The sequence below is a fragment of the Drosophila albomicans genome, chromosome 3 (genome assembly GCF_009650485.2).
Source record: "Drosophila albomicans strain 15112-1751.03 chromosome 3, ASM965048v2, whole genome shotgun sequence".
NCBI lineage: Eukaryota > Metazoa > Arthropoda > Insecta > Diptera > Drosophilidae > Drosophila > Drosophila albomicans.
The window spans coordinates 32,175,505-32,194,054 of NC_047629.2; the positions used below are offsets into that span (position 1 = coordinate 32,175,505).

The 18,550-nt window shown below is 37.5% G+C and overlaps 6 protein-coding genes across 10 annotated transcripts in view; 3 read left to right on the plus strand and 3 right to left on the minus strand.

The window, feature by feature from the left end:
• Positions 1–2,701, minus strand: part of LOC117567022 (uncharacterized) — a 29,404-nt gene extending 26,703 nt beyond the window's left edge. The window contains exons 1-2 of one of the 3 annotated variants that reach the window (XM_034246721.2): positions 2,435–2,701; positions 2,264–2,372 (exon numbers count right to left, since the gene is read on the minus strand). In XM_034246721.2, the coding sequence (XP_034102612.1) occupies positions 2,264–2,366 (103 nt within the window). In that variant the 5' untranslated portion in view covers positions 2,367–2,372; positions 2,435–2,701. Of the gene's footprint in view, positions 1–865; positions 1,035–2,263; positions 2,377–2,434 lie in introns of those variants that run through there. The other 2 variants (XM_034246722.2, XM_034246715.2) reach the window with 2 other exon arrangements.
• A 720-nt stretch (positions 2,702–3,421) lies between these two features.
• On the plus strand, positions 3,422–4,260 carry LOC117571344 (transcription factor BTF3 homolog 4). 2 transcript variants are annotated; one of them, XM_034253452.2, is made up of 2 exons: positions 3,422–3,564; positions 3,675–4,260. In XM_034253452.2, exon 2 carries the CDS (start codon positions 3,675–3,677, stop codon positions 4,203–4,205), a length of 531 nt encoding a protein of 176 aa, XP_034109343.1. In that variant the 5' UTR covers positions 3,422–3,564; the 3' UTR covers positions 4,206–4,260. The 2 variants fall into 2 exon arrangements, with proteins under 2 accessions (XP_034109343.1, XP_034109344.1); XM_034253453.2 differs by having other exon boundaries at positions 3,455–3,553.
• A 2,102-nt stretch (positions 4,261–6,362) lies between these two features.
• LOC117571342 (GTP-binding protein 1) lies at positions 6,363–11,417 on the plus strand. Of its 2 annotated transcripts, none has more exons than XM_034253448.2 (5): positions 6,363–6,524; positions 7,596–7,973; positions 9,207–9,387; positions 9,446–9,788; positions 9,851–11,417. In XM_034253448.2, exons 2-5 carry the CDS (start codon positions 7,700–7,702, stop codon positions 11,123–11,125), a joined length of 2,073 nt encoding a protein of 690 aa, XP_034109339.1. In that variant the 5' UTR covers positions 6,363–6,524; positions 7,596–7,699; the 3' UTR covers positions 11,126–11,417. The 2 variants fall into 2 exon arrangements, with proteins under 2 accessions (XP_034109339.1, XP_034109340.1); XM_034253449.2 differs by lacking the exon at positions 6,363–6,524 and adding an exon at positions 7,421–7,519.
• Positions 11,418–11,514: 97 nt separating this feature from the next.
• LOC117571346 (protein NCBP2AS2 homolog) lies at positions 11,515–12,379 on the minus strand. Its single transcript, XM_034253455.2, has 2 exons — positions 12,207–12,379; positions 11,515–11,800 (listed from the first exon to the last, which is right to left on the minus strand). The coding sequence occupies exons 1-2, from the start codon at positions 12,377–12,379 to the stop codon at positions 11,716–11,718; spliced, it is 258 nt and encodes an 85-aa protein (XP_034109346.1). The 3' UTR covers positions 11,515–11,715.
• A 41-nt stretch (positions 12,380–12,420) lies between these two features.
• Positions 12,421–13,236, minus strand: LOC117571345 (mediator of RNA polymerase II transcription subunit 9). The gene is made up of 3 exons (XM_034253454.2): positions 12,940–13,236; positions 12,646–12,709; positions 12,421–12,585 (listed from the first exon to the last, which is right to left on the minus strand). The coding sequence occupies exons 1-3, from the start codon at positions 13,158–13,160 to the stop codon at positions 12,421–12,423; spliced, it is 450 nt and encodes a 149-aa protein (XP_034109345.1). The 5' UTR covers positions 13,161–13,236.
• Positions 13,237–15,060: 1,824 nt separating this feature from the next.
• LOC117571348 (uncharacterized) lies at positions 15,061–18,509 on the plus strand. The gene has a single exon (XM_034253456.2). It carries the CDS (start codon positions 18,043–18,045, stop codon positions 18,220–18,222), a length of 180 nt encoding a protein of 59 aa, XP_034109347.1. The 5' UTR covers positions 15,061–18,042; the 3' UTR covers positions 18,223–18,509.
• Positions 18,510–18,550: the final 41 nt, after the last annotated feature.

Consider the following 18,550-nt stretch of genomic DNA (forward strand, 5'->3'; position numbering starts at 1 on the left):
TAAGTTTCGTCTCAGAAGTGAAGATTCATTTAAGTTTTAAAAATAAGTAGTAGAAGTTGAATTTAAGGAAAACTTAAGTCGAATAGGTTTGATCAAATATTCGACTTTCAAAATTTAAAAGACATAAAAAAGATTCTGAAAATTTCAAGTATAAAATATAGAATTTCGCCATGTAACAACATCAGTGAAAGCCTAAAGATTGAAATAAAAATAAATTTTAAATTAAAATTAAAACATTCTTCTTAATATTTAAATGTAAAAAGTATTCATTCATTTGTTCAAGTACACGTAATGCTTATTAAATTTATAATGTCTGATATATAGTATAGAAGTTCAAAGACATGAGAAGTCTAAGAAAAATCAAAATTAATTGGCAGTCACTCAATTAAAACATTTTCGCACTGCTGAAAACAAGTTTATCACAAATTGTATTAACTCAATCGAATTTCACAAATTTCCAGTGAAAAATGCCAAATTTAAATTTACTTTTTGAGTTATTATTTTGCATTTAATAGTATCTCCGCGCTAAACACTTGATTATAAGCGCCATTAATTTGAAAGAAATCTTCAAAATGTGCTTGACGTCGGTGCAAACAATCTAAACGAAGTATGTCAAATTTCAATATGCGAACAAAGTTGGCCGAATTTCAATGGAAGCACTCACAATAATCATCAAATGCCCATCACAATGCCAATGCAAATGACAAAAAATAATTTGTGCCTCTTCAAATTGCAAGTGATTAGATAGAAATACATAACAAATCGTCTACTCTATCTGAGGACATCTTATCAAGGGAAAGTTTGTAGTACAATTGTCCATTGATTATCAACGTTTTTTTTTTGTTTGTATAAAGATTCCACTCACAGGTGTTGATCACTGTAGCCGTCTGCAATCGCAGTCTACGCACTTGTAATATACGTAAAATCGTAAACAATGCAAAAACACAGAATATCACTAAGATTGGTATCCAAACAGCGCAATATAGATAAACCATATTGAATGGAATTTCGCGTGGGGCTTTGAAATGTTCGAAAGTCTGATGACTACTGAAGTTGTTTTACAAATAAGCTTAAATATTATATCGTTTTTGTTCTTTGATAATTATATCGAAATACGCTATCTACAGCAAAGTTTATCGGCATTCGTATAAATCAAGTGAAAAACTATTCGACAATAAACATTTCTTCATAATATTTTAAAACTGAAATTCTTTCAACTAGTTTAAAACTTATAATAATACAATCATTTTGCAGTGTTTTTATGTTTCTATTATTATCGAGTTTTGCAGAATTTCAATCCCTGGGGACTAGAAAATAAAATATTTGTAAAATACTAACAAGCACACAAAACAAAATAATTAATGATGTGGGCTTTTCCAAACACATTACGTTCGGACCTCAATATCAAACGTCCGGTTTAAATATAATTCAGCAGCATTATGATATAACATAAAATTAAGTATAAATCGACCGAAGCGATTAAAAGGCATAAACAAATAACGACAATGTCATACAAATTTCTAAACTCTGTAAATTACGATAGACTTTTTTTTATTGATTGTTTTCACCTTTTCATTTATTTAATTACCAAAATGTTTACCCATTTGCATTCAATTAAATTTATGTTTGTTTCAAAATCAAAAATTAAAGGGACCTTTTGATTTGAGATTTAATATTATATAATGTTTGTGAAATCTCAGTGACCCTAGACGAGGAAGGAGAATAATGAGGCGACGGCTTGGCAACCGAATCGAAAATCAAAGATAAGATACAATGCATTAATTCGTTAATTATTAGTCATTCTCCTGATGATAACAGACAATATATATTTACTTGGGCATATAATTAAACAATGAATGTATATAAATATTGTTAGGATACATACAGCGAAGTTAAAAGAGTAATTCTGCTTTTGTTTACGAAAGAGAGTGCGTAGACAAAATGCAATAAAAATAAACAACGAAGCATAAACTATATAAATGTGTTGTAGGAACAGAAAAAAATTGTCGCCTAAGGAATTAATTTGTGAAATGGAAATCAAGTGACGCCAATGAAAGCGGTAAACGTTAATTGAAATACAATATATACAAAAACAAAATATATGTGTATGTATGACAACTTTTCAGATGACGTCCCGCTTTATTATAATACAGTAGGCTTATAACTTCTCAAGTTCTACGCATGTGTGTTATTCCCCGACTTTGAGTCTCTGGGGGCTGGTGATGAGTCATCGTGGAATAAGATTAACTGGAACAAAACTTACTTGTCAACACTGTCCCATGGCGCTTGCTGGAACAGCAGTAGCCACAGCAGCTCATGATTAGGAACGCAATCACAAAGAACATGAAGATGCCCCAGAAATCCATGGTTAACTGTCTATTGAGAGATAGGTTAGAAAATGCTATGAAAACAAATGCAACTATTTTGTACTCACGCTTTATAGGCAGCTGGCGGTCAACGTTTTGTTAATAGTTAATGTGTAAATTCCACTTGTTGCAATACACAACACTTGCGTTTTCTGATTTTCTACCGAACGCGTTTACTTTGTTAAATTGCCCACAGCGCAAGTCGAACTTAAGTTTGGCAAATTCAATTAATCAAATTTCACTTTATAATACGCGATATCTTATCTAGTTAGATTAGAGCGAGGGATTTACTAATTTAATCGCCAACTTCTCGTTGGCTCCGGGGGCTGTGCGGCACTGCCCCAATGCAAACGAGCTTTCTAAAAGCTGCTTTACTTAAGGCGGTGTGACCACAAGTCAGCGATAATTATGTTCGTTTTATTGCCGATAGATATACCAAGTAAACACGCGGTTAAATTTCCATAAAGATTGTAAAAACGCAAATCGGAGTCCTCTTCTATTGATCATATTTCCGTTAAATTTATTTATATTTATTAGATAAATGTTTTAACGGCATTTATTTTATGGACGAAGAGGTCTAGCAAAAAATGGCGAGGGCAGAGGCAAATTCTAAATATATTACAAAAGCTCTTCTACTACTAAGCAGTATTCATTACAGCAAAATAATATAGGAAAATAATAGAAACAATTATTTATTTATTATACATTTAGAAATATTTAGAACAAAATATTTTTAGAACGTAATCGCTATGATAAAATATACCGCATTCAGTTTTCTTTTTTCTACAGACTCTGGTCACACCAATGCTAGGGTTAGTTGAACAACACTTTACCGGTACGCTGTGTTTAGTCCATGCACTCATAACAGCTGTCGTATATCGATTGCTTACTACAGTATCGATTTAAAGCAAAATTAAATAAAAATTTTAATCAAACAACAAAAAGTTAAAGGTAAATACATTATTAACAAACAAAAACAATTTTTAATTTTAATTTGATGAGAAAGAATAACAAAACCAGCAGCTGCACATTAATTCGATAAATGACACGCGTTTTAGTGTTTGTTAGAAGTACTAAACACTTTATACATACTGCTTTGCCATTTTTATCATGGCGATTTCTTTTTGACATTTGACTACCACAAGGCGCACGTGTTTTTCGGGCTAGGAGCTCTGTGCTAAATTAAAGTAAAATCAAAGTAATTTCCAAATGAATTTTCAACAAAACTAGAAAAGAAAACTAACAAATCTATTTTTGTGTGCGCGTGTTTCGTGTGTTGCATTCCCAAAAAAAAAAAAATTATTCCAGATGAATCCAGAGAAACTTAAGAAGTTGCAAGCACAGGTGCGCATTGGCGGCAAGGGAACCCCACGCCGCAAGAAGAAGATTGTGCACTCGACCCCGGCTACCGATGACAAGAAGTTGCAATCATCGCTGAAAAAACTATCGGTCAACACCATTCCCGGCATCGAGGAAGTGAACATCATCAAGAACGACGGCACCGTCATTCACTTCAACAACCCAAAGGCGCAGGCATCGCTGCCCACGAACACGTTCGCCATCACCGGTCATGGTGAGAACAAGACGATCTCGGAGATGCTTCCGGGCATTCTGACGCAATTGGGTCCCCAGGATATCAATCAGCTGAAGAAGATTGCTTCCGAGTTTGCCAATAAGAACAGCGCTGCTGGTGGCGCTGCCGCTGCTGCCGCCGGCGCTGCTGCTGCGGATGCTGGTGATGATGATGTCCCCGATCTGGTTGAGAACTTTGAGGAAGTTGCAATTGCTGGTGCAGCTGCTGGAGCCAAGAAAGCTGGTGAAGTTGCGGCGTCTGCCTAAACAACAACAACTACACTAGTTCATCAACATATATACACACACACACACACATACATACAAAAACAAACACACACATACAAGCAGAGGTTGAAGCTAGTGGACGAAAAGAGAAGAGACGACGACGAGCTTTGCTTCTGCTATTTTGGGGGTCATGTCAACAAAAACAACAACAATACAAAATAAAGGCATCCAAGTGAGCGCTGAGAACAGAAAAACAACACACGTAAAATATAATAATTATATTAATATATTAAGGGTATTTTCAAACTTTAAACAAAATACTAAAAATAGTTATAGTTGGAAGCGCGCGCATTAAGCGATGGCAGAACAACAACAAATATGTACAAGAAAATTATGTATTTCCAAGCGATTAAAGCACGTTTCCACTACACACATACCACGTTTCCACTAACATTTTCTTTTGTTTTGCCTCCCACATAAACAACAACAAATCCCCATAGTATATTTTACAGTTTTCAATTATATTTCCATTAATATTTATGACAGCAAAGAAAACACTCCAGTAAAAAGTCATTGCCAGTTGTGTGCGCGGGAGCAGCAGCAACCGAAGAAGTCGAAGAGAAACCAAGAGAGAGGGCGATTATATTTTTAGCATTAGAATTTACTTTCTCCACCTCCTTTAGAAAGCCAATGCTAAAATAGTGAAGCACCCCCTGTGTTTTTAGTGAACACCCCACTGACAACTGCACCGCTCCTTGCTCCAGTTTCGCCCCCTGCCCGCCTCCACAAAAACGAACTTTGATTTTGAATGTTCATATACATAACATGATAGTAAGAACAAAGTTGAAAGAATTGTGAATCAAAATCACACGAAATTGTACCAAAATTTGTTAAAAACACTTTTTATAATTTGTAAACATATTTTTTTAGACTATCATACATACATTAAACACAAAAAGAACTGTAAAAATAAAACTCATTCATATTGTAAGCATTTATTTCTGGCTTGCATAACTCATACACAACCACACAACAAACACATACGAACGCACGCTTACATACGTATGATGGCCTGCGTATGTGTGTGTGTGTGCCCGTTTTACCATTATGCCTAGCAACGCCTTTTAGGTGAGAATGAGTGAGAGGGGCAAGCGGTGTGTGGAAGAAGCAGAAGAGCACGCGGCAGACAAAAACGAACAAAAAAACTTGTTGACATTGAAATTTGGCTTTTAAGCTCGTGCAGTTGTTTGAGAAGTTTAAAGAACTTTTGTGTTAAAAAGTCAGTGAAAAGAATTAAATATTGCGTCGATTTGCATTCTATAATGTACAATTCAAGTGTACTAATGGGGGCATCGCATGGAAACGATTGCAGGCTATCAGGAAAATGTGTATATAATATAATTATAACATTTCAAAGGTGAAATATGTGCACACACAAACACACACACACTTACATATGTATGTATATGTATGTGTTTGTATGTGGGGCTGGTTTTGTTATTTTATAATATTTGCCATGAGTCACAGTCACGCTCTCTGTGTATTTGTAAAATAAAGCCATTTTAAATGTGCGATTTGATGTTTCGCGAAATTTCTGCGGTTAGTGCTTATCAATTTTGTGCAAGGGCATAACAATTCCGCAATAACTACTGCAATAATTGCTTGAACTAAATGTATATGTATGATATGATCGGCAAACATGTGTAACCACTCGTCTTATGAGATATATAATATATTTATAGTTTCACACATTCTTGGAGCACATTTTGCGGTATTCTTTATGTAAACAAAGACCACTTCCCCTTTTAATGAAATCGAAAGTTGGCGCTTGTTTTTTGTACAACGAATGTTATCGATAAGTGCAGACAACGTTGCCACCATGTCCCGTTGCGGTATATAATACAAAATTGCTTTTATTTCGGCGCTTTTGCATTTTGGTACTGAACGTATATTTTAGAAATAAAGCTTGCGACTGCAGCTGCTTTCCAGTACGGTTTTAAAAATACCGCTTTTCTTTTCGAAAACAGTCTGTGCTCTTGTTTAATAATGAGTTAGAATATAGTAACGTGGCAAAAAAGTTTAATTTGTCCACTTTACAAAAATCTATATTTAAAAAAATGGCACAAACATTGATACATCGATAAAGCAATCGATATTTATCCACCTCTATTGGACAACACTGTCCAAAACAGACAGAAAAACAAAATTTTACGTGGCTTGCTTGGGAACAGACGAGCGTTTTGACTAATTATCCACATTTAATGTGATTTTTGGTGAATGCACCTGTGGCAAAATTCAATGTGAATAGTGCAACACATAACACACAAACGCCAATAGACACCAAGAGCCAAATGAACTGTAAGTAGCAGCAAATATTGTATCTTCGGCGGGATTTTTTATGCAGTTCCCCAGCAAGAAAAAAAAAAAAGCTTTGCGCCTGCAACAGGAGTCACTTTGATCAAAACATCCCTTTCACTTTTAATTGCAAAGCAATTGCAAAAATCCCACGTAGCTGCTTTTCAAGTGTATGTACAATACAATTTTGAAGTGCACAATTTGCTCGCAGCTGATTTGCAGTTTTGTTATTCAATGGTCAACGGAAAAAGCAAAATACAAAAAACAAAACAAAAAGCAAAAGGCGCAACATAATAAAAGAGCTGTTTGCCATAATACCCAAACACACAGCCACATGAACATTAATAAGTGTGTGTGAGTGAGTGTGTGGGCGCTAAAAATAAACAATATTGCGAACACAGTGCAAAAACAATTTACTTTGTGTATCATTTTGTATACGTCAACAAAAAACCAAAAACAAAAAATTTGCTTACATAAACAGCCAACAAACGTAAACAATCGAAAGCGTCTCTCGTTTGACAACAAATCTTACGCACACACGTATGCATACACGTATAAGTACACACACATACACACTGTAAGCCCCCGCTGGGCTTCCATCTTCGCTATCAGCTGTTTTTTTTTTTTTTGTTGGCCATAGAACAGCGAGCAGCGCGGTGCTTCCTCTTCTTCAACGGCTTCGCTGCCGACTTCGCAGTTGACGTCGCCCGGTCTGCGACGACTGCGGTTAGTAGCGGTTATTTCAGTTTCTTTTGAAATTGCGAAGTACGCCTCCTTTTACGCTCTCTCTCTCTCTCTCGTTCACTCATACTGAACTGGAACTCTCTTTTTGCTTGCGAATTTCATGCTTAACATTGCGTCAGTTACTAGCAAGCATTTCGTCAGCCTATTTCGTATAAAAGCAGCGCGCCAAGCAGCGCATCTCTTATTACAGCAGAGAAATGCAAATAAACCGCATGACGATCAAGACTCAACTGCGACTTCTAGGCATAGGATAGGTTAGGGTCAAACAACTTAACACGGTAACACACAATTTCCTAATTATGTATTTTTTGCATCTCTTTCGGTTTAAAGAATCATCCTGCAGCATCACTCATTACACAGTCGGGGAAATGATTCCAAGGATATAAAAGTCACAAACAAATTCAATTTAGTTAGACACACACACACTCCCAATCATGAACAATATACGGAGGTCATCACCACCGCCCCCCACAAATTCGCAAGTGGGCGTGGGCGTTGGCATAAAGAGTGCACGCAGCAACATCTTCAACGTGGATGGATTGCCAACGTTGATGCAGCAACAGCTGAACATCGACTACTCCAGCATCAGGGGTAAAGATGTTCTCGTCCAGCCAACAGAGGCGCAGCTGGAGCTGCTCAAGCGGCGTCTTCTCGATCGCATCGCGGACAGCTGTGGCGAAACCATTTACGAGATTGGCGTGGGCGAAGGTGAGTTGCAGTTCATCTAATATTCCCCATAAATCTAATTTAAATTTCTCATTATATTTGCACTTTTCCAAATCTTAAGTAAACTTCTTTTTCATACTTTTTTTATGTTATGAACATTGATCTGAAAAATAAGTTTCAATGTTTTTTTTTAACATTTTGCCAGGGCAGATTATTTATATTTAAAGTAAATGCAAATTTTAATCTTAAACGGGATTCTTTGAAATTCCTAAGTTTTGTTTAGATTGAATAAAATCTATTCAATCTCAAAAGATTTCTTTGAAGAAATAATATTTTTATTTATACTTTTCAAGAATTAAATAAATAAAGAACTAAATTTTTTCGGCAATGTTTTTTCGATCAATTGTTTTGATAAAAAAGACTTTCAATTATCTTAAAATTTCAAATTAGCATCCAATAAACAATTATTAATACATTCGCAATTTTATGCATTTACCTTTTAATCATTATTTCTTTTTATTTGGGATGATTTCACTATAAAAAAATGACGCACAAGTGCTACGAACAGGTTTTCACAAAGATATTAAATTGAAAAGAGATTTTGATTTATTTTCTAGAAATGAATGAAATTAAGTAAAAAGATTATAATCAATATCCTTTTAAGTGATAAACTTTCGATAGCTTTCGGCATTTTACATAAAAACTTTTGTAGCTCTTTTATAAATGTTGATCATTCTTTTTATTATTTAAGAATGTAAAATTTCAATGAATATAAAATAACTTATTTTAAGACTAGGTGCTAGAAACCCCTTTAACCCAAATTCACTAAATTATAACAAGATATTATCTCCTTCCTTTTGTGGCTTCTTACTATTAAAACATTCTCTATTATATTAAACTAATTTCATGAATAGATAATGTTTTAATACCATCCAATCTCTTACAAACTTCTTCAGAGGAAAACATAAATGTATTTTAAGTGTATTTACTAGAAAACCCTTTCAACTTAAATTCACTTAACTATTACAATAAATTATCTGTTTCTCTTTGTAAGTATAATAGTAAATAAAAGTTATTAAAAGTAATAGTTAAATAAAAGTTCCTTTATTATAACAACTAATTTCATGAATAGATAATGATTAGAACAAACTGCTTCAGAGGAAAACATAATGAAAATGTACAATTTTATATTAAAAACTAAACTTAATATACCATAAGATTATACTTTCCAGTCAAACAAAATAAATAAATACCCTGTTTAAACTCTCCTCCTAGATGGCAGCGACTGCGGATTGAATGCCGATCAGTTTGAGGCTTCCGTGGAGACGCTGCGTCAACTGGCGAATGCCATCGATGCCGATATGGTAAAGCTACGTGAGCGACCCTCGGAGAAGGGCAAAATCGGGCAGTTTCTGCTGCGCAAGCACATCGAGACCACCGACTTCATGGAGATACGGTAAGCACTTGAATGCAACTTTAGAGTAATCTTTACTAAAAAGGAGTCTCCCCTCTAGGGTTGCCGTGGTGGGCAATGTGGATGCCGGCAAGTCGACGCTGCTGGGCGTGCTTACGCATGGAGAACTGGACAATGGACGCGGCCATGCCAGGCAGCGACTGTTCCGACACAAGCATGAGATTGAGAGCGGACGCACCAGCTCGGTGGGCAATGATATACTCGGCTTCGATGGCATTGGCAATGTGGTGAATAAACCCGATCATGGCCATCTCGACTGGGTGAAGATATGCGAGAAGTCGTCCAAGGTGATCACGTTCATCGATTTGGCCGGACACGAGCGCTACCTGAAGACCACAGTGTTTGGCATGACGGGACATGCGCCGGACTTTGGCATGCTGATGGTAAATGCAGTCAAAGGAACTCTAAAAGTATTTTACTTGAATCCTACTTAACTCCTTTATAGATTGGTGCCAATGCTGGCATCATAGGCATGACCAAAGAGCATCTGGGACTCGCCTTGGCGCTCGCTGTGCCCGTCTTTGTGGTCGTCACCAAAATCGACATGTGTCCGCCCAATGTGCTGCAGGACAATATGAAGCTGCTCTTCAAGATGCTCAAATCGCAGGGATGCCGCAAAGTGCCGGTTGTGGTGCGCAGCCAGGACGATGTGGTGCTGAGTGCCACGAATTTCGTTAGCGAACGCTTGTGTCCCATCTTCCAGGTCTCGAATGTCAACGGCGACAATCTGGAGCTGCTCAAAATGTTCCTCAATCTGCTGAGCACACGCATGGCCGGCTCCGAACATTTGCCGGCTGAGTTTCAAATCGATGATGTCTACTCGGTGCCCGGCGTGGGAACCGTTGTCTCTGGCACCTGTCTGCAGGGCACCATAAAGCTGAACGACAACCTCATGTTGGGCCCGAATGCTGTGGGCAGTTTTGTGCCCATCACCATCAAGAGCATTCATCGCAAGCGCATGAATGTGGAGCGTGTGCGTTGCGGCCAAACGGCGAGCTTTGCGCTCAAGAAGATCAAACGCACCTATCTGCGGAAGGGCATGGTGATGGTGTCGCCAGAGCTGAAGCCACAGGCTTGCTGGGAATTCGAGGGCGAGATCCTGGTCCTCCATCATCCGACAACGATCTCGGCACGCTACCAGGCGATGGTGCACTGCGGCAGCATTCGCCAGACCGCCTCCATTGTCCACATGTCACGCGAATGCTTGCGCACCGGTGATAAGGCGCATGTGAAGTTTCGTTTCATCAAGCAGCCGGAGTACATACGCGCCGGCCAGCGTCTGGTGTTCCGCGAGGGACGCACCAAGGCGGTGGGCAACATATTGCGACCGATGCCACATGCGGCAGCATCGCCGTATCGGCCCAAGCCCGCAAAGATGCAGTCGCGTGCCCACAATGGCAACAACAGCGGCAGCAATAGCGCCAACAATCAGCAGCGTCACAACGGACAAGGTTCATCCTCTGCAGCGGCAGCAGCGGGTTCAGGTGGAGCTGGTGGCAGCAAGGAGGGTAGCGAGGAGAAGCAGCAGAATGGAGATCGACGCGAGGGAACGCGGCGTGGTGGCAAACGGAAACGCAACAATCGCAGCGGAGCAACTTCAACTGCAGCGGTTTCCTCATCATCTGCAGCTGTGGCATCCATCAATGGCAATGGCAACGGTGTGAGCAGTTCCTCCAATTCCAATCCTGTGGAGACGATGTCGGAGCCAATACAAAACTAGAAGCTGGCCAAACTCTGCATTAGTTGTTAAGGCTTAAAGTATTTTTGGCGTTGAGGTTGTGCGTTGAGAATCGTGTGGTTAGAAAACACGTTTTTTTAGCAAGTAAACTGACTTTTTAAAGAAAACTATTTTGCTACGGATAAAGAGACCCAAAAATAACAACAACAGCAACATTTGGCTCGGAATTGTGTCGTGTAAATTTGCTTATAGTAAATAAATGTGTTTTGTTTTCGTCCATGTAAAAAGCAAGATAATGAGAGATATACTATATATATAAGACAAGAAAAGAAAAGAATTTTCGGTAAGATCGTTTTAAGCGTATTGAAATGCCAAATTAATTATGATTTTTTGCACTTTCATTTTTCACTTCACTTTCTTTTTCATCAAAAATTTCTAATTTTCAAATATCAAAAGTTATTACGTTGAAACGTATTTAAATTACACAATAAATTCAAAGTTTGACAAACTCTAAACCTATTTGTACTTTATGTGGAATGTTTTGCGCGTAATTAAAACTACATTCGATGTACCGGGAAAATTTGTTTTTATATTCCTACAATTATTTAGTCATCATACTATTAACAAATAATTTAGTTTTTCTTCTGATTCTTCAGCTGCTGCTTGACACCTTCAATTTCCTGTCTCACATTGTTCTTAAACATATTCACAAATGACCTGTAAAAAAGAAATTTGTATTACTATATAGCAAGTTGTAGATTTTAATCAGAGCTGCAAATTGATGTGAATTCTTTTAAAGATTTTAATGTAATTGAAACGAATATTAAAACTGAACTAAAGGAACCAAATAGTTATTTAAATAAATTAAAAGTATGATACTAGGTTTGTAAGGATTAAAAACTGAATAGTTTTAACTTTAAAAAAGGTAAAAGGATAATCTGAAAGAAGAAAGTTATTCTTTCTAGAGCTCCCTCTTTGTTCACTTCATGATGGAAAGTAAAATATATTTTTTGAAAGTCGGAATTATCAAAGATCCAGTTCATTGAATCAAAACAGTTCACGAACATAGTCTAAAAGTTCTCGAGTTTTGCAGCCCTGATTTAAATAAATTTTTCGCACTCACTTGAATCGCTCGGGAGTCATCTCGTGTAATCCCTGCTCTCTGGCCAAGCTCTTAGTGCGATACATGAGCGAGACAACCACTTGGGCAGCTCGGCGCATGGGATAGCTGTCGGCCATGCGCTGGATGAGCTGCTCGTTGTTGGCCAGATAGCGCATCAGCAGACGAAACACCATCTTCACAAGAACGACCACAACAACGATTGGCACAGGAACAGTTAGAACTCGGTGTCCTTGTATTTGCGTATCAGTTGCTGTTTAAGCTTTAGTTGATTGCGCAACAGTTCCAGGCGCTGCAGTTGCTCCTCCTTGTTGTAATCGATGCCAGGCAGCTGCTTGATTTGTTCACGCGCAGACTCGAAACGTTTCTGCAGCTCAAAGATCTACGTAGGCAAAATAAAGATCGTTATTTTTATCTCTACATTATTTAAAGCAATGCCTACCTTGTGATTGCAATCTTGGGATTCGCGTAGCTTCACTGCGTTCTCGAGGGGATCCTTTTCCACACTGCGAAAATGAATTGCGAGATTATATAAGTGTTGGTGTTGGCTAATTGGTATTTTTCACTAAATAAATTTCGTATGCTGCGCAAATTGTCGACGACAACAGAAAACAAAGAGCCGCAGGAGTTTGTTGCACTCACACTCACGTACAAACACTCATATGACTTGCATCTCTTTCGCCCACCTGTCGACAACAAATGGCAATCGACGACCAAACAATAACAACAAACTCACCAGCGCACAATGTCGTAGATGAGCGGCAAAATTTCGATATCAAGTTGATCGACTGTCAAGGGGCCGGCGGCACCGTTGCCGTTTGATGTTTGTGTCTCTTGGGAGACGGTTGTTGTTGCTGTTGAGTTTGGCTCGAAGGGTGAATTTGATGTTTGCACTAAACCATCAGCAGTTAGTGTGGGTTTTCTGTCCTCAATTTGATTGTTTGGCGATAATTCCATTATATTTGTGTGTTTTTTTTTTGCCAATGCGCTGCCTGTTCTCTTTTTTTGGTTTTAGAGAGCGGAGCAGCGTGACCGTATGTTGTATTTAAAAATATACTATTTGACTATACAAAAAATATACCATTCTTAAAATTATTTGTATGTTGAAGTTCTCTTTACAAATTAGACACTTTTAAGAAAATGGCTTTCAGTCATAATTCTTTTTATCTTGCTTTTATTAAACAAATTTTGTAATTTGTGTTTATAAAAATAAAAATTGGATTACAATTGAATATTTTACAATCTGTGTGTAAAATGGTCACACTCTGAGTAACGTCTGCTTGCGTTATCGATATGTTTTATAAATAAGCAGTGTTGTAAAATTGCCTTTATTTAACTGAGATTCAAGCTTAGCGCGCCGTGAATTTTTCAATTAGAGGTCGACCTTAATTGTTCGCGCAAAAACTATTCGCTAATTTTGATTTATTTCCGAAACAGGCCTTTGTATTAATTTAATCATTTATCATACTCATTTGGCATTTTCACGTTTCATTCAGTCAAGCCTTTCCTACACACGAGTCCCAGGTTCTTACGTCTCGCAATTTATTTATTTAATTGACACAATAAAATTGATGAATGACTATTAAAAGAATAAAACTCTCAATATTGTGTTAATTATTATAAATTAGCAAACGGCATTTTTCGACAATCGCTAATGAACTCCACTAAATATTGTTCATGGCAAATTAATTAAGACCAAAAAAAGTCGGCAACGAAAAAGTCATAAATTTATGCAAGTTAAGTGAGGGGCATATAACAAAAAAAAAAAAAAATTGTACAATTTGATTGCAACGAATGGCGTCGTCTTTGATTTTCGTTGTGCAAAATAAATTAATTTCACTTGAAACCTTGCTATTGATGGCAATTTAAAAACAATTGAAACATATTTAATTCGCCTTCTCTCTCATTGCCATCAATTGAAGAAATGTACAACGAAAGCATTAAAAACCTAACTTCAAGCCTTATAAAACAATGTACATTTTTTTTAAATTTTTTTCGTCTCATTTATTGATTGAATGCCATTTTCGAGTCAAAGTCAGACCAGCGAATTCTTCCGAAAATTGCTTTTGTCAATTAAACTTTCAATTAACAAGTTGAGCGCGAGCGGCTTATGAATGAAACCATATACAAAATACAATACCACACAAACAAATGTCAAAGCTAACTAATAATTAATGTGAATTAAATTGTCGCACAATTTTGAGGAGAACATTAGCCAATTTTCAGCATACTATAAAATTTTCATTTGTATTACAATTTTTAATTAGTCTCGGTCTAGTTAAGTAGAGTTGGCAACTTAAGAAGCACTTGCGCATCCCAAGACACTTGGCCCTCAAATGCCATTTGACATACAATAATATAAATAACAATATTTTCGGTTGCAGAGAGAGCAAAAAAACGTCAATGGCTCCCACGCAAACTTAACCCAGGACAGGTGCAGAGGTCGCTCTTTTAGTTGTTACTCTTAAACATGGCGGTTAAACGAAACAGCTGCTGCTCAACTGTTGCTCCTCTTTGTTTACTGCTGGCAGATGCAAGTCAGAGTGCAATAAATCGAGTTTGCTTATACATCTGAGCAAGAGAGACAGAGATAGAGAGAGGAGCTTTGATAACTTGCAAGTGCGTAGCATGGCGATAACATTTCCATTCTTCTACTGCATTCCACTATCATTTTTATACAATATGCATTTGCATGTATGCGTGTGTAAAGAGCGCCAAATAGAGCCCCAGAGCTCTTTGGCGTTGCAAGAGCGAGTGAGTGAGTTAGAGAGAGAGTATCAAACGTCAGTCAGCTGGTAAAACGCAGAGCATGAGCTAAAATTTATATTAGCGTGTGACGTGCGCTCACCAAAATCAGTACGTTTGCTTCCATCGGCTAAAACACAAGTTTTGTGAGAGTCTTAACAACCATAACACCTACAACCACAACAAGTTATTTAAACGGTCAACATCGATAACAACAACAAAGTCAGCAATAACACGTCGGCGTTTCTTTTGTTTATCAAGAGCAAAAAAAAAAAAAATAAGTGGAAAAGTTTAATTAGCGCGCTAAGCGACAACGACGCCGCCGCGGCCTAAAAAGCTTCTTACAACGTCTCAGTCACAAATCGAAGGCTCTCCCAGTTTTCCTTCTTGCCTTTTATTACGTGTGCGTGCCAAAATACGTCATCGACGCGCGCAGCGAAAAGTGCGAAGCAACAGCAACGACAACAATAACAACAGTAGCAAACGGCAGCCATTGAAAGCTTCTGAGTGGGCAGCTCACACACACATACAGGCAGATAAATGTATTAAAGCATAGAAGCATTTATTGTACATAAAGAGCTATTGAATTGAATTCAATTGCAACTACAAACGCGCGAGCAATCAACATAAATCGAGGAAAATTTCGCTCTGTTTGAAATAATTAATTTGTTATTGTCAACGACGACGGCGACGTCGACGACATTCACAGTGAAACGCAACAAAAGCCAAGTCAGGCGCGCAACACGTGTGTGCGAGTGAGACGACAGCAGTGTTGTACACCATACCCAGCGAGTGCAAGTGAAATACGCGTTTTATACGTAAAAAAAACGGAACGTAGAACACAGCAGAAAGGGAAAAACAAAAGAAGGCAGAGGCAGTAATCAAAATAGCAGCAGATAAGAAAACGTGCAAAAACAGCTGTGCAGCAGAAGCAAAGTGCATCAACAATAAGAAAACAAAACCCTTATAAATGGACACAAAGCAGCAACGGCAGCAGCTACAACAACGATAACAACAGCAATCAAAATTCAAACGCAGCGCGCGCACTTTGTTGTCAATTAGCGAAGCAGCATAACGTCAGCGTAGGCAGAAGCAGCAACGTCGCAGCCGCAGACACAGCATCCCATCAACAACAGACAGCAGGCAATCAGCTTGATCAGCAGCAGTCGCAGCAGCGCAGTAGCAGTCGCAGTCGCAATCGCATCGTTGTTGTTCGACGTCGTCGTCGTTGTCCCGTTCGTTCGTAATCAGCACAGTCAGTGTGTTGTTGTTTCGTCTCGTCTCGTCTCGTTTGTAGTCGTCGTCGGCTCAATAGCTCGGCTCGGTCTTGCGTTTTGGGGCTGCTCTGCTGCTTGTGTGTGTTTAATTCGGAAACTGAATCTGAAACTGTATCTGTAGTTTCCCGCTAACGGCGAATATTCTCACAACTCATTGATATTTTAACCTCGTGTCGTCCGTGTTGGTTGCTGCCGCTCGACCAAGGTTCTGGCCACACAAAATGCTCGTCTCTTTGGGCTTTTCGAAGCCTCGCTTCGTCGGATTAAAAGTGCTCCTATAGCGCGAAGTTAAAAAAACCGGCGCAAACAACCAACAAAAAGAAAACAAACTGAGGAAACCAACAAGAATTGGCAAACAATCGACAAAAAATATTAAACGATATTAAAATCAATGAACCAAAGTTAACAATAAAAAATATTGAATCGAGTAAATCAAACATTGCGCGCAAACAAACAACAAGAAATAAATCGACTAAACAAACAAAGCAGATCATTTTCATTTCGTGGTTGTTAATTTGATTAAACCGATAATATTATACAAAATTTGTGCAATTAGCATTATAACTCGAAAACTCGTTTTCGAAATCCAAAAAGAAAAAAAGTTTGAACGCGACCACCAATCTCAAATAAAAACTTTATTATATTATTATTGTAGCCAACTGACCAACACACACACACACATAAAACTAACTTAACAACAGCAGAGATAACACAGACAAATACTCTCTAGCACTCACTCAGACACAAATAAGGCTTTCGAAACTTTATCAGTTCTTTATTGTGTTGTGTTGTGTTCACACTAATACCAATGCACCAAAGACCGAACGGCTTCTATAAATAACACGCATACAGTGACAAAAACAACAGCTGCTCTTCTCTCTTTCGTCCATGTGAGCGCGCAGCGATTAAACTTAAAGCAAAAAGAGCAAAAAGCAGCAGCAGCAGCGTCAACAACAACGAAAAATTATTAGCAAAGCTTTGCCGTGATTTTTACACTCAGCGGGGAAACAGAATAAAACTGAAACGCGTCTGGAATAGTTGTGTCTACGGTGTCTCTTGGCAATCTTGGCAAAAAAATAATATATATATCTACAAAAAATAATTCGTATATATTTGCGCATTAGTGTGACGAAAAAGTGTTAATAACAACAAGCAAAAAAAGCGAGAAAAAGATTGTGAAAAACGCAACAGCAATAGCAAACAAATGAACATTTTGTTTATTAACATTTTATTAGCCATCGAGAACTCTGTGTTTTAATCATAATGTCTGCCTTGTGACAGTGCCTGAACTATCAACAACAACATAATCATCGTCTATACCGTCTATATATACACATAAATAAATATTGTATATATATACACATACTGTGGAAGTCGTACAAGTGCCAAAACTATTTGGTTACCAACTAATTAGAATGTCAAATATCTGACAGCGTGCCACATACAAACAAATCATACAAAAAAACATTGAAATAACAACAAGAACTTTCAAGTCGTGCTTTTCAAGGAGCTTTTCCCTCAACTGATTAAACAAAATATTTAATTCTTGCAACGGTTTCAAACATAAGTGCGCTAGAATGTTTGCATCAATCTGACAGCGGTTTAAAAGCCCCAAAAGCAAAAAACCAGATCCAGATCAACACATCAAAGGATTAATCCAATCAAGTGCACGATCGTTTCGTTCCCTTGCTTCCAAGAAAGGAGACAGTAACGAAGCAGCAGAAGCAACAGCCGCGAAAAAAGGCGAAGAAAAAGACGAAAGCTTTTGAAAACTTTCAAATTTTGTGCATCCCCAAAGTACAGAAACTTAACGATAAATGGAGAAATCTGAAATACGACTGCAACGCATGTCAAATGAATATCAATCGCAATCGAGCTATATGTATCTGAGGAACAAAATGCTGTTAAAAATTGAAAACACTCTACTTCGAAGCCATCGTCAGCGTGAGACCACTGGGATTAAGAAACTATACAATTCGTTTTTTGTGCTCTTTTAATTTTGCACGCGTTTTCCGCCCCCGAAGACAACGCACAACGAATTTCTTATCAATTCAAAGCATTAATAGTTACAAAAAAAGATTCAAGTTGTAAAAAGAAAGCAAAACTATAGATATTATTTGGTTGTTAGTTGTATCCAAAATCAAAGTGCTGTGCTAAGAACAAAAAAATATATAAAAAAGCAAAAAAAAAAATAAAATAAATCAAACTAGTGTCATTAAATCTTCTTTGTTGTCATAAACAATTCTAAATCAAAATATCTATATACATAAATATATATACAAAATGTTGACCTACATAATTATAAATATATATAAAATTTGAAAT

Bases quoted from the DNA above. Each gene is read 5' to 3' on its own strand.
- LOC117571346 (XM_034253455.2), bottom strand. From the start codon at position 12,379: ATGGTGTTTCGTCTGCTGATGCGCTATCTGGCCAACAACGAGCAGCTC. The intron at 11,801-12,206 runs GTGAGTGCGAAA...TCTTTTTTACAG, and splicing joins ATGACTCCCGAGCGATTCAA to GTCATTTGTGAATATGTTTA.
- LOC117571344 (XM_034253452.2), top strand. From the start codon at position 3,675: ATGAATCCAGAGAAACTTAAGAAGTTGCAAGCACAGGTGCGCATTGGC.
- LOC117571348 (XM_034253456.2), top strand. From the start codon at position 18,043: ATGGAGAAATCTGAAATACGACTGCAACGCATGTCAAATGAATATCAA.
- LOC117571342 (XM_034253448.2), top strand. From the start codon at position 7,700: ATGAACAATATACGGAGGTCATCACCACCGCCCCCCACAAATTCGCAA. The intron at 7,974-9,206 runs GTGAGTTGCAGT...CTCTCCTCCTAG, and splicing joins CGAGATTGGCGTGGGCGAAG to ATGGCAGCGACTGCGGATTG. The intron at 9,388-9,445 runs GTAAGCACTTGA...TCTCCCCTCTAG, and splicing joins ACCGACTTCATGGAGATACG to GGTTGCCGTGGTGGGCAATG.
- LOC117571345 (XM_034253454.2), bottom strand. From the start codon at position 13,160: ATGGAATTATCGCCAAACAATCAAATTGAGGACAGAAAACCCACACTA. The intron at 12,710-12,939 runs GTGAGTTTGTTG...TCATTTTCGCAG, and splicing joins ATCTACGACATTGTGCGCTG to TGTGGAAAAGGATCCCCTCG. The intron at 12,586-12,645 runs GTAGGCATTGCT...TTGCCTACGTAG, and splicing joins CCCAAGATTGCAATCACAAG to ATCTTTGAGCTGCAGAAACG.